This window comes from Euprymna scolopes, chromosome 20 (genome assembly GCF_053919585.1).
Source record: "Euprymna scolopes isolate OS-2025 chromosome 20, ASM5391958v1, whole genome shotgun sequence".
Taxonomy (NCBI): domain Eukaryota; kingdom Metazoa; phylum Mollusca; class Cephalopoda; order Sepiida; family Sepiolidae; genus Euprymna; species Euprymna scolopes.
Window position 1 is genome coordinate 86,410,375 of NC_136501.1, and position 17,722 is coordinate 86,428,096.

General features: G+C 32.1%; 1 protein-coding gene across 1 annotated transcript in view; it reads left to right on the forward strand.

Moving 5' to 3' along the window:
- LOC145241523 (growth factor receptor-bound protein 2-like) overlaps positions 1–17,722 on the forward strand; it is a 138,589-nt gene that overhangs the window by 111,103 nt on the left and 9,764 nt on the right. The window contains exon 3 of the mRNA XM_080104566.1: positions 13,920–14,066. Within this exon, the coding sequence (XP_079960692.1) occupies positions 13,920–14,066 (147 nt within the window). The remainder of the gene's footprint in view (positions 1–13,919; positions 14,067–17,722) is intronic.

A 17,722-nucleotide genomic window follows, 5' to 3' on the forward strand; every position in this document is an offset into this window, starting at 1 on the left:
GCTAGTCTTTCTCTACTCCATTGTTCTTATTTCCATCAAAGGTTCTTGACTGTTTTTAATCTCTGGTTCCTACCAAATTTGCCAAGAACTTTTCTTAATCTGTGTGTCTAACATGAAACCAAATTTCCATGAACAAATCAAAGTACAAAAGATGTTAGCATTTAATCAGTCCAATATTAATCTATGACTAGAATTGTTGGAAAAGTTGGATCATTTACTGCTTCATAAAATACATGACTCCTGATCCAATTCTTGTATAAGAATCAAATACATCCTAAGATGGGGAACTGCTGCCACATCAAGGAAGATATTGATCAGATCACTCTTTCTTGCCTTGACAGAGTAAAAACAAATCAACTTCACAATCTTATGAAAGATGACCTCTTTCCTTCTTTACTGTTTCTTTCTCAGAAAAGATTTTGCTAGTCTTTATCTTATCTGATCATTATTTTCCTGGAAGAAACGCAACCGAGTTTCCATCTTTGATTCCTTCTTGTAAGACATTCACACCAAGAGATTATCTAGTTACTGCCACTGTGAAGAACTTTGCTTCCTTCCAGTATTCTAACATCAAACTTAATTTCCATGAACAAAGTTTCTTTTCAGTATGTTACTACAGGATTACTTCCTTGTGGGTTACAACTTGGTCCTCCTTAAATCCAAAATCAGCAAATACCTGTCATAAACTGTCTTCATAAGCAATCAGACTTTGTTCATTTCATTTATCATTTTCAATCCTCTCATAATATGGTGCATCTGTGTGCATTCATGACAGACCATTATTGCCCACTTGTTCTGTTGGTCCAAAACAGTTGCTTGGTTCTGACATTGATTGCAATTTCAATTGAGTGATCTCAGCCAGTGATGCGACAAAAGAATTCTCCATCCAAATAAAATGACAACTTCAGTTTTTATTGGGGGGGGGGAAGGGATACAGCAGTACTCGTTTTCTATTGAACAGCACATTTACAAATGAGAATTCTTAATCCAACCAAATCAAAAGTCCAAACGAGCACAAACAGAACATCTGTTTCTGCGTGCCACTGAAAACCAACTAGCTGTCAGACCCCAGAAAGCCAACTGACCTTTCCTGCCCACCTGCTAGAATATATATATATATAGAGAGAGAGAGAGAGAGATATTAGATTCCTTTGTTGTAGACCACTCAGCTATCCACTTAAAAAAGCTAATCTAATTTTAAAAAAACAAAAAAAACTTTTGCCTAGCTATTCTTGTAATCTAGATGAACATTATTTTTGGAAAACCTTATATGGATCATAACCACAGCAAAGAAGCACATATCTAAAAAAGCATTACTTTTTCAAATAAATAGAATTCTAGGTGGTCAAAACTCCGGACCAGACATATTTCTAATTTCTTTTGTGGTTTCTCTTTCCTTCGTTAAATATCTCTAGCGCACTAAGCCACTAAACATGCTGTCTAGGACATGTTTACAATGTTATTCTTCATCATTCAGCTGAGTGTCTATCCATCTCCTTCATTAACCTTTATCCTTGGGTGGCTTTTAGCATTCATACATAATGATGAGTAACAACAACAACAAAAAAAAAAACAGTTTAAATCCTTTTTATATTTAGTTATAAACTTTATCTTTTAACAATTGGAAGTTAAGAAATTTTGTTTTTTTCACTTCGTTATGTAATTGGCTTAAAGAGAGCAAACACACTTACTCTAGTACTATGAGATGCTGAAAAATGAGATTGTGTGAGCTATGGGGGAAAGAGGGATAAGCAGTTTCTGTTGTCTCCGATGATACTCTTGGTATATCTTGCTGTAATTCTAGCTTTCTACAACCATTCTGTGTTTACACTTCTTCCTCTTCACCATAGCAATGCACCTGCTCCTAGACTCCTAAACCACCAGCAATTTGTCCTTATTCACATGATCTGACTCCTAAAGACTTTTTATTTTCCCAAAACTTTTTTATGAAGTTTTGCTAAGAGAACTATAGCAACATAGCTGAAAGGCATCCCAGAAGAATCCTTCCAGCAACGTTTTGAAGCGTTGCAGAGAAGAATGAGGGAAAGTGCATTAAATTCAAAGAAGTGAGTTACATAGGAGAATGGAATCATTGCGATACCAATTCCATTAATTTTCAGACATCTAGAGAAAGTATTGCCACCCCCTTCCTTATACAATAAACTAGCCCAAGTAGCGTATCAATGATAACACAATGCTAGCCTTGATGGGTACAACAATAATAAGAGTACAGTGGGGCCATTCCCCATCTATACATTATAAGCTTGCAACTACCTATTGCACTTATAGTAATACACCTTTTTATATGTATTTTAGTCATTCAAGTTATTGGGAAATAAAATATAGATAAAATATACATTTTATTTAGCAATATACATGAAAAAATTAAAATTGTTTAAAATATCTTAATGACATACATAGACAGAACTTCATGATCTAAGAAAGAATCTTTAAATTTTTATAATCTGACTAAAAATAAGGAAATTACAAGGTGTCTTCAATAAGTTTCCAGACTTATTGTACAGGTATTTAAAATTGTTATAGACTTGAAAATTCAGTATGTTATTATTATACATCTTATGAGATGACTGACCAGTTTTTATGATTTCAGGTTCAAATGAACAGCTACAGTAGAAATTGCAATATACTCTACTAAAGCCTGATTGTCACAGCTGGTGAACTTCAAAAATGCAATCTAGATCAGAAGAACAACATGCAATAAAATTCTGTTTTAAACTTGGAAACAATGCTACAGAAACATGGAATGCTTCAGACTGCTTTTGGACCATCTTGCATGGATCGAGCATCAGTTTTTGAGTGGCATAAGAGATTCAAGAAAGGCAGGAAGTCTGAGAAATGGTGCGAGGAGTAAAGAAGTCAGAACACTATAGTTGATTAGTCAAAGAATTTCATGGATAAGGACCATTCGTGTGTCTATAGAGACATTTAAGTGCACAGTTTGATATCGTGATGGGTATTTTAAACACTGTTATTTGCAAGGAATTTAAAATGCGCGGGATTTGTGTGCAGTTTGTCCCAGGGGTGCTTAGAAGATTGGCATCAAGACAGTTTCTCACCCTCTCTATAGTTCATTGACATGCTAACACAAGAGAACATCCATAGGGCCTTCTAGAAGTTGTTGGAATGGTACAAGTGCACTGCAGGGGACTAGAGTTTCATGTGTGTCCTATCAATATGGAGAAAGTATGGAAACTTGTTGAAGGCATCTCGTATTACTATTTTTATGCTTCACACGTTTGGGTATTTTTCCCTCTTAAGACCACATGCGTTTTATCACATTTTTTACTCTACTTTTTCAATAAAAATGCTATACCTTTGTTAAAGAACAAGATTAAGTGATGAAATTTACCATATAAATGTACTTTTGTGCAAGCAATCCCAATATGGCACAGAAAATCTCCAGAAATTAATGATTTCCAAAGAATATGCAGTAAATGCATATAAATATGCTACTGCAATATCATAAAAATTCTATGTATGCATGAAAAAAAAAAAAAGTTAGAGAACTCGGGTGAATTGTAATGCATCTTTATAGTATAAGAAACTGAAACCTAATACTAGGACTGTTTAAATCATCTCCCACCTACCTCTCCAAAATATGTGATTCTCACTTTTTTTTGTAATTATATAAAAACAAATATAAATTTAATATAAAAATTTTATGCAAAACAATCTTAAATTTTAGGGCCATTCTAACGTTTTCAGGCAGTTAACCATTTTTTTTTATGGGAAATAAATCCTGCGAGTTTAAAAAAATTAGATTTTGTTTTTCAAAAGTGGCTTATCACTTCGACTTTGAGTTTGTGGTGGTAGGACTAGATGCAATTACGTGTGGACACACTAAAAACTTGGCAGAAAGAAAAAAAAAAACAAAGCCATTTATTTTAGTTTGGAGGGTTAGTTTTAATATAAATTGGATGCAAACTAATCCAATATTTCCAAAATATTCTAATGTTTTAGAGTAGTTAATTCATTTTTCTATTAGAGACAAATCCTGTACATTTATTTAGAGGGCGCAGGGTCTTATTTTCTTTAGATATTGTGTGGTTTTAAGATAGTTTGTATGATGGGGCACTTAACACTTGGAGTTAGAGTTAGGAAGGGATTTTTATTTTGAAATGGGTGCCATTTGGACTTGGGGTTAGTAGTGGATTAAAATAGTTTTTTTTCAGAGTGGGACGTCACTGAGTTAATAGTATGAAAGGTCAAAGGGAAGGAAGTTTAGGAGGTGGGCTTGTCACTCTGATCTGGATTTAGTGGTAGCGTAACTTTATATATATATATATATATATATATATATATATATATATATATATATAATAATAATAAAAATTACAATAAGTTTACCAAGGTAATCAAAATGGTAAACTTAAAATATATTATAAATATTAAAGAGTTAATATTTACAAGTAAAATAAACTCAGCCAGATGTAAAAGTTCAATAAAACCGAAAAGGAAATAGAGCTTATAATATGAACAAATGATTAATAAAACATGTTAAAAGACATCTTGAAAAAGAGTTAAAAACATATTTAATTTAAAAAAAAAGAAAGCACAAGATAAGTGGATAGTCCTTAATCCGCGGAGTTTCGAAGAAATACCCTCCTTCTCATCAGAGGGCAGGAATTAGAAAAATGCAGGATCGGATTTTGCATATAAAAGTATTTAATGAAACCACAAGTAAGTCACAGATCTTACTTGGTTAAAAAAAGGGTGAGGTAAGGGGAACAGGAGGCAAAAGAAAAATGATAAAAAGATTTCACATGAATGGATAGTCCGGTGAAGGGTAAAAAATCCAAGAATGGTAAAATCCAAAACGGTCGAATTTAAAATTTCCAATCCAATGGGTAAATTCCAAATGGTCCAAAATGATCCAAAAGGCAGAGTTCCTTGGAAAAAAGCGCAAATGGAATGAATTCCAAATCATTAAAAGAAAAAGCACTGGAGAGAATATTTAAAACACGTCTGTCAAGGCTGGAGGAATCAAGTAAATTGAGAAGGAGAGTATTTCTTCGAAACTCCGCGGATTAAGGACTATCCACTTATCTTGTGCTTTCTTTTTTTAAAATTAAATATGTTTTTAACTCTTTTTCAAGATGTCTTTTAACATGTTTTATTAATCATTTGTTCATATATATATATATATATATATATGTATATGTATACTTTTCAAATCAAAAAATATCAAGAAAACTGCTCTAAAAGGCAAGAATGGTTGGGAAATGGGGGGGGGTCATTATACATTAAATTTATATGCAAAATTGATTCCCCCCTATTCTAAATTATTGCTGTCAATTTTTATTCACTAATTTAAAAAAAAAACAATTTATTTAGAATACATAATCGCTTAAAAGAGTAGAATCGTTAGTTTTTAATTAACAGGTATAAAGTAATTTATTACTACAATGAAAGTTTGAAAGTTAAATATATTTGAAAACCAATATTTTTTCGGAAGAAATATAAAAGAATCGGCATTAATTTTAAGCAAAAGTTTTTGTGATTTTTTTTTTTTTCTCAAAGTAAACATAATTCACAAAACTCATCGATTTCAAACTAAGTTGACCACAGCTGATGCTACTTAAATCCAAGCATTCTTTCAATAACAGTAATCATTAGTGCTACTAAATTGTTTACTTTTGCTGAAAATGAATTACAATTTGGGGGGGGGGAGAAGCCCTATTTAAAAACATTTTGTACCAAAAGAGAAATCAATATAGTTATAATTTTATCTCGTAAAAATAATAAAAACATTAATTTATTCATTACTTGAGGTACAAAAAATATTTAGAAAAAAATATCTGAAACCTGTTAAATTTTTAACCCTGCATTACTTCCATGGGGTGTTTTGTCACCCCAGTTTTGCCTGAGTACTCATAATTCCTAGTTGGCAACTTATTTCTTTTCCACCCTCTCAGTACTCTCCTGACATTGAGGGCATAGCAGTTGTATCTCAGTTTTTCTTGGAGGTGAATCAGATTGCAAGGTAATGTTTATGTAATAAACTCGTATTTACTTTTCTTGCTATTTCAATGTATGCAAACATTTTGTGTTTATCATAGATATTAAAAAATAACACAAACTGGTGTATCCTGTGAGTATTTTTTAATAAATTTGATCTAAATCCAAGGTTTTTTAATTTTTCCTTAGTTTTATAATTTATTTTATTGTATTATATTAATATTAATATCAACAAACTACAAGTGATTCAAACTGTTCAACAAGGACTAGGTATATCGTGAACCAGCAGAATAACTATATTTTATAAAAAAATAACACTATACACATTTTCATACTGGGGTGTATAAACACTGCATGGGACTAATCCTGTTTGGAATACCCAGGTGACTAACGCAGGGTTAAGACAAAAAGATTCCAAATGAACCAATGTTTTCAAAATTTCACGACAAAATACCTTAGGGAAGTGGTACTGTGTTTCTGAACACCATAGTGGCAAAAAAGCAAAAATCTAATGCAAAATGGCCATTTCATAGCATTAAAATTTTTCATTATTTTCCTAAAAACTCTTCAAATATATCATGTGAATCATTACTAGCAGGCCACCTGGCATTGCCCAATCATAAAATATGGTTAAATATGATATATTGATTAATGCAGATTTCGTATTTATTATAATATTATATTGGATCCAATAAAACGTAATGATTTTAAAAGTTAAAAAAAAATAAATAAATAAAAAGGGCTCATGTGCCACCACAGAGAGTTGAAACCAAAATGTTTAGCTTATGACTTTTTCCTTTGATGTTAATGCCTAAGTTATGGAGACACATTTGCTGGAAGGCTAAAAATTAAAACATGAACCAATAGCTATTACTTTACTCATGTATATTCGTAATGTTGTCATTCAACCTTCACCTAGCAAATTCCATTTTGAATTTTCACGCTTTTGCACTGATTTTCCCCAAATATAAAGTTTTGCATGGGTTCAAATACCCTATATATTAATTTTCATGTATGTAGATCAAAAATTGACAGGAGTTTGGTAGGCAAAACTTTTTAACAAATATATATATACACATACATAAATACATATAGAAAGAGATTTGTGTTTACGATAACCTTTTTACACAAATATTACGCAAATATAAATCATGTACAATATCTGCATGAATATAATTACATGTAATAGTTAACTAAAGATGATCATCCCATAAGAAAACCGAAAAACTAATAGGGAATTAATTAAAATTAATCTTTAAAAGAATATGCAGATTAGCTAGATCTTTTATAGAAGAATGCAATTCCATGATCCATATCTAACAAAGTTGTATTTTCTTTTTAAATAAATAGAAAAAAGGAGTTTTTAACACGAATATCAATTGTGACCTTTTTTAATTGTAACGTCACCTAAAAGTCAGGAATCTCACGAATGTAATACCGAGCGTAAGGTAGATACAAAGATGAGTGAAACGGATATGGAAGTTTATCCAGACATAGTTACCGAAATGAAGAATGACAGTAGTTTGAATAAATTAAGCAATAGCGATGACGGAATAAATAAAATAAACTACAGAGACAGTGATATTAGTGAGAATAAATTGAAAGAAAAAGCTAAAAACGACAGTAAGGAGAAATTAGATGATAAAGGTGATAAGGACCACAATAATACATCAAAATACAAGGAGGACGACAGTTATAAGCTAGATAATACTGATTATGACTACGGCGATAGTAAAAGAATATCTGAGGGGGAAAAATTCATTAAGGAAGCCAGTGAGACTAAACTTTCCTGTGTTGGAAAGAAGGTTGGTGAAGTCCACATAAACGACGATAAGGTTGACGGTGAAGGCGACAGTTATAATGATTACGACGATGATGATAGTGATGTTGATGAAAATAAACCGAATAATGAAGACGACGGTAATATTACTTGCGAAAATGAACCACGTGATGGAGATAGAATATGCGGGGAAAATATTCATAGCAGCGGATGAAACTTCAATTAATAACTTGAAAGAGAAAGATAACGACGATAGTGAGAATGACTAGCCCAACGAGAATAAGCCGACCCATAGTGACGACAACGATGGAGACAGTAATAATGATGAGTTTAACAAAGATGGTGATAATCATGAAGACCAGATGAGAAATGAAGATGTAGTATATGACGATAGTAAGAATGACGGGGAAGAGAATAATGATGGCAACTATGTACGTAATTTTGATAAAGAGACACCAAGCGACGAAAATGATGGAGATAGTGACAGTTATAAGAATGAAGCTAAGGGAGATAATTTACGTCAGCATAAAAATTGGTATAAAGGCCATCCGTCAGATAAATACTTGGAGACGCTCCCACTCAAGTTAGCGTTTTGCAAGGCGGAGGAAACCACGAGGATTGTGATAATTGCCTGTGCCACTTGCTCTAAATTTTATGAAAAAGCGCAGCATATTACGCTTTTTCATTTTTTTTAGTGGGAGGTATTTAAATCAAAATTTAAATATTTCATTTTAGACTGACGAGATATATCGTTTTTTTTAGTTTTTATACTTTGTCGCCGAGGTAAAATAAAACGTGATTCCCACAAGATAGACTAATACAGTAGTTGTTTTGAACGGAGCGAGAGTCTATTAATGTACCCCCCCCCTCCCCCCCCAAAAAAAACTTGCAGAGACTTTACTGGCTAGGGATTTTGTCAAGTCTATTTTTAAACCGAAGAGTTATCACTTCCCCTTTTCCCTTTTATAACTACACACTAGCGGAAATCGCTCTTTTTTGGTTTGGGTCGCCGACCTGTTAAGAGGTTTCTCTCCTCGTGGGAGGAGGGAGGGGTGACTTCTTCCCCTCATGCGAAAAGGATACGGATATACGAGACGTGGACGACACGACCATCTCCAGTCATGTGAGAGGATGCGATTAATTTACTTTCTCACGAAAGAGACGATGACCTTTTTCTCATCATGCGAAGGAGATGTGGATATACTGACGCGGACGATGTGCCCCCCCCCATCCCTCATGAAAGAGACAGATATATAACGCGCGAGCAAGAAAAGAGAACGCGTGAATTTGCTATCCGAACTTTTTCCCCACCGAAGGAAATATCTTGGATTAACTGCGTCATTGACGAGTTGGGAAACACACCAGCAAAAGAAACAAAAAAAAAAGGGGAAAAACAAGAGACTTGTAAGTGCAAAGACTTTGATTACCCCTAAGGACTTTCGCTCATTTCAATACACGTAGATATACTTCAGATTCCATAACTTTGAATACATTTCTTTTTCTTTCATTAAACTCTTTCCTTTTTTTTTTTATCTTAAATAAATCTATTTTTGTATCATTTGGGAAAGTGTCTGTTATCTTGTTATTTCATCGCATTTTTATTGTGTTCGTCCTTGTGTTTCTATCCACTTGCTTTATTTTTTTGCTGTGCCACATATGCGATAAAGAGAAAAATACTTTGGCAACGTGTTACAAAGGTAAACGATATTTGTTTTATCATTAAGTTTCCGTTTATACCCCTACATTATAAATTGCCTTACCACATCTTTTATCGCACATGTGTAACGCAATACACACAAAAAAAATTATAGGAGTATAGATTTATTAAAGCATGTGAAAAGATATTCATTTCTGAGCGAAATGGTGGTATTTTGAGGACTTAGTGGTTTGGTTTTGAAAGATGACTATTTTGAGAGAACTACTTGAAATCTTGGAATATCTAAAGTGATTTTATGGTTGTTGGGCATTACTATTTTATTTCTTTTTAGGAGTTTTTTGTGAAATTTTTAACTAATTATTCTGGACAAGACAGTTTTTACTTGAAATTGTTAAAACTTATTCTGAGAAGCATTGATGACCAATTTATGTATTTACTAAAGGGGAAATTCTCCCTTTTAAGTTCTGACTTTTTAATCTTCCTCAAAGGTCATTAGATCTAAACCTGTTTTTAAGATTCGCATTAAACGTCCATCATAAAATATTGTGGATGTTTAATGCGAGTCGTAAATGGATGCTTAGATATGATTAACTTGGAGGATAGTTGAATAGGGAGAGAGACTGTTAGCTTGGTCACATTAAAGCAATAAATTAGTGCTTGGATTATTGTATGTAGAACAGTTGAAGTATCAAGGTTGGTTGGTAAAGGAAGATCAAGTAAAACGTGTGTGGGGGGGGTGATATGAAAGGATTTGGGAGAGAGATGAAGACCTGATTTGACAGGGCTCTATGGATAAATTTATCTAATTCACCTTTGATGACTAAATATTTTCATTTACAAACCAAATAGAAAAGTTACTAGCGAAACCCATGTGGCAAGTATGTTCATCATAAAGATTTTTTTTGTATTTTAAAAGTGAAATTCTAAATATGAACCGAATTTTATGTCCTGACTTTTAGATATAAACGTTCAAATTTCTTCAGATGTTATTTTTTTTAAACAACCTTTGTGAAAAAAAAAGTATATTGTTCTATTAAGCTTTTATTGTTTAAATAATTTTTCTTTTATTAAAAAAGAAAAGTAAAGATTGAAAAAGAGTTTTCCAATCAGTAATAAGCTTTGAAAGATTGTGTTGATTTTTCACTGGTAATCACCAAAAGATGTGTTTTATTATTTCTAGTCGCCGCTTGGAAAAATCATTTGCAAATGTGACTGTTTCACTCACAACGTAAAGCCCTGTCCGAGATAGGTTAGTTTCAAAGTCAGCTTTTAAAAGCCATAAAACAAGACATTAAACTGATGATAACTAAAGTTTTCACTTACATTACATAATTTGTTCATGTTTTTAATTAAAGGGCAAACGTATGTGTGTTTGTATGTCCAACTAAAAGTTCCAAAAAAAACAAAAAAACTGAACACTATAAATATGGTATCAACTGAAAGAATGGGGATCCACATGTAAAAATTAGAAAAAAATCAATTTTTTTAAGGTACAAATGTCATATTATTTGAGGGGGCAGATAAAAAAAATTGCTCTCAGTGCTTTTTCTTAACAATTTCAATCTATGCATGCGTGAATACTGTTCATTCCTACCTTACTTTTGAAACATAAATTTGCAATGCTATAAGGTCGTTATGATGTTGGCCTAATGGATAGTGTATTTGCTTACGGCGTTCGCCTTTTGAGGTTCACGTCCAGCATGGGTCATGTTTTTTTGTGTTTCCTTTTAATAACACGATAAGTAATTAGCAATCATTTTTAAAACCTAAAACGTTTATTTTGATTAAAAAAAAAACAAAAAAAACTTGTGCATAACAAAATAAGTAATTAGCAATCATTTTTTTAAACATGAAAACGTTTATTTTGGTTAAAAAAAACTTGTGCAGTTTGCAAAGCGCTGAAAATAACTTTTTTTTCATTTTCTTTATTTCTATTTTGTTTTTACAATTGAATTAATTTTAGTTTGCTTTTAAGTTTTTTTCCCTCCTATCTTTGAAGGAGACAAAACAAAATTCTGAAGTTTAGGATCATACTGAGATAACCACTCACAAAGTAACACGGCCATTGCAACAGACTGTAAAGAGAAATCTTTCTAGACTGAAACAGTATTTAAGAAAAATGCTGTGCATGGGATAGAAAATTGGTATATAGTTATCAAAAAGTGCTCAGTATCTTGAGAATAGCTTCTCTTTCTATTCTTAATCTTTTGTTTACCTTCCCTCTCCTAATCTGATTGGTGGGGATAGAACTGTCGAAGAATCTGGTTGGTACTGTTTTTAGGGGCGATTACATTTTTGTGTTTTTATCAGTTTTTAAAGTAGGATTTTCAAGTTGAATGAAATTTTTTTTGTATCTTTTTGTTTTTCAAATTATTACATTAAAGTACAGTTAACAAATCCCTCCTTCATATACCCGGATAGGAGTGAGGGTAGAATGGTTGCAGAATTTACAAGAAAATTTTATCGACGTTGCCCACAATAGAATCGATATATAGTAATGAAAAAGTGCTTGATATCCTTAGTATAGCAGGTGTGTCCAAATGGAACTTCATTTCTTCTATTTATTATTTGTGAACTTGGGCAACGTTGGGTATCCCTACTAGTGTATTATATAAAAGGCATACGTCTGTGTGTGTGTGTGTATGTATGTGTGTTTGTTTGTATGTCCAGCTTAAAATAAAAAAACAATATAGAAACAGACCACGATAATTTTTATATGGACTGCAAAGGAATGTAAGATATCTAAAAATTAGACAAAAAGATATTCATTCTGTGAGGGTCAACTGGTCCAGTTTCTGTTGGGAAGGTGGTCCGTTTTTTTCCTGGATTTAATTTTATATGATCTAAGCAACGCAGCTTTGTTTTATGAATTGATTAGTCAGTCATCTTCTCTCTTGGCTATGTCAGTGTCTTGTACATTGGCGGCTGCCAAGGAGTTGCACACGTGTTCACGAGTATAAAAAAACAAAGATAAATAAAAGATGCCAACACCTACAGTAAATATCAGTTGTGCTCTGCATGCGTGTGTACGTGACATCATCACTCCTGTACACACTAAGGTCTACATCTATGTTCTGACAAACCTGTTTTTGTCAGTTGATATCAGTTCATTTTGATCTCCTATAGCTCATGGTCCTGGATATGACCTAAAACTATATCCGATGGTGAGACCCCACCTTGCGGGCTTTGGGGAGTGTGGAGCCACCCTTTAATTGCCATTGCTCCCAGGTCCACTCTGACCTGGAGTGGTAGTACCTGTTAGGGTCCCAACTATGGGTTAAATAGAATCTGACTTAAAAAAAAATATACTCCATTAAAAATCGTTCCTCAAAATAACTAGATTCCGCATTAAATAACCTGAAAAAGGTTGATATGCCGTAAAACAAAAACAACCAACCAACCTATAGCTCGATCTGTCTTGTCTAAGCCATGACTTAGTTTAGACATAGTTGAAGCTATCATTAATTGTTGCAAACCAAAGACTGTCCACAAATTGTCCTCAAAAACCCAGTCACACATAAAACAAAACTGCCCATAAACTAATCTCAAATCTTTGTCTGCTCTTTTGTCGACCACACGGTTTAATAATCCTATTCATTTTTTTTTTTTTTTTTTTTTTTTTTTTTGTGTACCTTGAAGAACTTCCTCTCTATTGTTCTGCTGATAAATCCATTTCCTCTTTTTTTTTTTTTTACTTCCTAATACTTGGTGAGGGTGGGTATCGCACTATATCTACAACCCTTAAGTTAAACAACTGAAGTAAGCTCATGATATTTTGGTAAGATTAATTCATTTTTATCAATTTAGTATTATTTCAGGTAAGGACCCTTATCCAATTACTCTCCAACCCTTTAAAATAAATAAAAAAATTTTTTAATAGACAACTACATGTGAACACCCTAGAAAACGTTGGAGGGAATGGTGTTATTGCATAAACAAAACACAAAAAAAAATAAACAATTATTTGAGAATTTAGAGTTAAGGTATAAGTTTTGCATATTAATTTTACATAAAATGATCACCCACTATTTAATCTGATAATGTTCAAACGACATAATCATGTTCTTGTTTTTCAAACAGCATAACTATAAACACAGATTCAGCATAAAATGATTTGAGATATTATGTTGTAAAAGCATAACTGGATTTCATTGTTCAATTAAAAATCCATTCTTTTTATTAACTTATTTTCAAATGCTTTTTAGTCTTGATAAATCCGTGACTAATTAAGTTTTTTTCCCCTGAGGATTACAATATGTTTCTTTTCAAAATGTCATGCCAATTAACATCTTCGGAAGTCACTAAATTTTGTACATTCCATTCACTGTTTTCAATCTTTTATAATAGTCTCTATTAGCCCATCTCTCACACTCTCATCCTTGAATGGCTTTTAACCTTAATAAATATTGACTCATTATTATTTAAAAAAAATTACCCAATTTTTTTACAATGTGAAATCTCATTTTAATTTTTTAAAACACTAAATTTTATGTTCTCTTTCAGGTGGTTTATTCCCAAAAAGATTACCAGAGCACAAGCAGAAAAACTCTTGTTAGACAAAGATGAGAATGATCAGTATATTCAACCAGATGGAGCATTTCTTGTACGGCATAGTGAAAGCTCTCCAGGAGAATTTTCCATTTCAGTCAAGTAAGCCAACATTTACCTACATTATTATTTTGTGTGTGTATTGGGTTTGAAGAGTGTAAGGTTTTGGAAAGAAGTCAGGACTTACTAGGAGTAAGATTTATTTTTCATTCCAAAGAATCAGCAGATAATTTAAGGTTTTTTGTCCAGAATTTTCCTTATATTAAACAATGAATATAAAGAAAAATCTGTATAATGTATGTACCCATGATAAAACAAAACTTTCATATTCCAAAAATGACGTAAATTGATTGAGAAGTTTTATGTTTAAATAAATAATAAAAAAAAAAAATAAAAAAAAATAGCATTTGAACATTGGAGAAGTGAGTGTCTCGGCTGCCATTTAAAAAAAAACACAAAACAAAAAAAAAAACTCAAAGAACAAGGTAGATAATTCAAGAATAATTCATACTTGATTTATGTTATAATGCTACAAATTCGCATTAATCACTCAAGAATGATTTTCTTGATCAATTTATGTGATTTTTAGAATATAATATTTTCATTTCATCAGAGGTATGTACATCATACAAGTTTTCTTAATTTTAATTTTTAATATAGGAAAATTCTGGACAAGAACCCAATTTGAATATTGAAAGACAATATAAACAGTCGATTAGAATTTTTGGAATTATCAAAGTTAGATCCTTCAACTCCACAACTAGATGTGTGTAATATATAAACTGTCAGCCAGATTTTCCAAGTCTGATTCAAAAAAGCATTTCAAACAAATCAAGGAGTCATAATTTTCATCTATATATTAATACGATAACATGTGTGTTATTTTCTGTGTCATGCTTACATCCGGGTCATTTAATTGTTATGTACTTCCATTTCTTGTCATAAATAATTTTACCAAGAATTCTTCATAAGTTTCAGTTTCGATTATGGCTGAAGGAACTAGAGTTATATATATATATATTTTTTTTTTTTTTTTCATAAGTTCTTATTTCAGTTTCAATTCAAGCTAATGCACCAAAATCATATACATATACTTTTTTTAATTTTTGAAATCGCAACTTTATAATATATAAAAATCGATAGAACATTAACTCTATAATAATGTATACAAAATCTGCAAGAATTAAAATTTAAATCATATTTAAGCGTACTTTACAACTGGGCTTTGCTGGGCATTCATGCTAGCTTAGATAAATACTTTTGCAGTTTTAACAAAAAAAAACCCACAATATCAGAGCGTCTCCATTTACACTGAACATCTACAGAATGCCAACATCAATATATACCAACATATATTACATATGAATGAGTCACCTCTGAAATTTTCCCGCTAGTTTTCCATTATGAAGAAAAGAAAAAGAATGGACATTTAGTTTGGAAGAATTAAAATGTTTGACTACTTTTAGAATTGAGATTAACTTTAGCAAATATAGTGATTTATTTTATAAAGAAAATGTTCCTTTTTAAGATAATTGAAAAATATTTTGTATATTTAGCCAACATTATTTCATTTAAATGAAAACATTGTTAAGCATAACAATTCTTCTGTTTTATGTTCCTTTTGTATTTATTTATTTTTTTATCAAATTTTCTAACACATACATTAAATCTGTTGTCAAGGCCGCTGGTAAAATGGTGGAATCCTTCTATCGATCCAGTAGATATCTCACTGCTGATGCAATTCTCTATCTATATAAGAGCCAAATACGTTCAAGGATGGAATACTGTTGCCACATATGGGCAGGAGCTGCTAGAAAGGACTTATCCTGCCTTGATAGAGTTCAAAATAAACTTCGTAGCCTCGTAGGGGATGTCCTTTTCTCTTCCCCGCAACCTCTTTCTCACAAAGAGATGTTGCGAGTTTGTCTCTGCTTTATTGTTATTTTCATGGCAAATGCTCGACTGAGCTCCAATCTATGGTCTCCCCTCGCCAAACTTTCACAAGAAACACCCGTCTAGCAGAAAACACTAACAATTTCCCCCACTCTTTATCTGTGCCTAAACGTAGATTCCATGAACAAAGCTTCTTTCTTAGAACTGCACACCTGTGGAATTGTCTTCTGTTTTCCTGGTTTCCAGCTGACTACAATATGGTTGTCTTCAAGTCTAACATAAAGAAGTTTTTGATGAGCCGTTCCATATAAGTAACAAATTTACCGAATTTCCATTACTAACGATTACTATATTGGCCAATTTCTACTGTACACGCTTTAACCCTTATCCTCGGGTGGCCTCTTGGCCTTAATAAATGGGGATGCCTATGTAAAAGAAAAAAATCATTTTTATGTAAAAATAAAAATTAATTTATCTATACGCCTATAAATTTTTCTTTTTTTTTTGTGTTGATATATTAAAAATCCTTTTTTCTATTTATTTGAAAAGAAACTACAAATTTGTTGTATATGGATCGTGGAATTGCATTCATCTACAAAAGATTTTGCTGATTTGCATATTCTTTTATGCATTAATTTTAAATTAATTCCATATTAGTTGTTTTTTTTTTTTTTTTTTTTTTTTTCCCCGGTTTTCTTATGGGATGATCATCTTTAGTTAACTATTACATGTAATTATATTTATGCAGATATTCTACATGAGTTATACTTGCGTAATATTTGTGTAAAAATGTTATAGTAAACACAAACCTCTTTCTATATATATTTATGCATGCATATATATTTGTTTAAAAAAAATTTTACCTACCTCCTATGTCATGACATGAAACTTAATATATAGAGTATTCGAACCCTTGCAAAACTTTATATTTGGATTTTAGCCGGAGAAAATCGGTGCAAAAGTGAAAAAAAAAAAAAAAAAAAAAATGGAATTTGCCAGGTGAAAGTCAAAAGACGGCATTACGAATATACATGTGTAACATATTAGCTATTGGTTCATGTTTTAATTTTTAATCTTACAGTTAACATGTCTTCATAGCTCAGGCATTAATGTCAAAGGAAAAAGTAAATCGTAAGCTAAACGTTTTGGTTTCGATTCTCATGGTGGCACATGAGTCCTTTTTTTTTTTTTTTAAACTTTTTAAATCATTACAATATAATGGGTCCAATCTATAAATATAAAAGCGAAAATGTATGTATGTATGTGTGTTTGCTTTTTCTGTGTGTCTACAAAAGGCTTCTTTTAGAGAAGCGGTCGCTCGCTTAACAACTTTTTAAAACTTTTTATATCACATACAAATCGTAATATCTCAGTTAACAACGAAGCTCACCTGTCCATTTAATTTGGTTGATTTCGGGAAGATAAATATTCAATATTTGTCGCTCGCCGCATGTGGGTTAGTCTTTTTCCTATAATATCTTGGGGGGGGGCGTTCAGCAGTAAATGAATACTATCCCGCAGTCAAAACTTGACCTCATTTAAAACGGGCACCTGCTAAATCCAACTAATTAAATAAATTCAAACATGTTTCCGTTAGCATGTCACAGTGGGGCACTGGTTAACATCACGTTTTTTTTTTTTTTTTTTTTTTTTTTCACACTTTAAATTATAACTTTGCCGCAAGGGTTCGGGTTCGATCCTCATACTTACTTTTTAAAAAAAAAAATTTTAACCCCCCCTCCCCCCAAACACCTGGGCAACGCCGGGTACCCCTCGCTAGTATAATATAAATGCGAAATCTGCATTAATCAAAATATATTTAAGCATATTTTATGCCCGAGCAATGCCGGGCGGCCTGCTAGTTT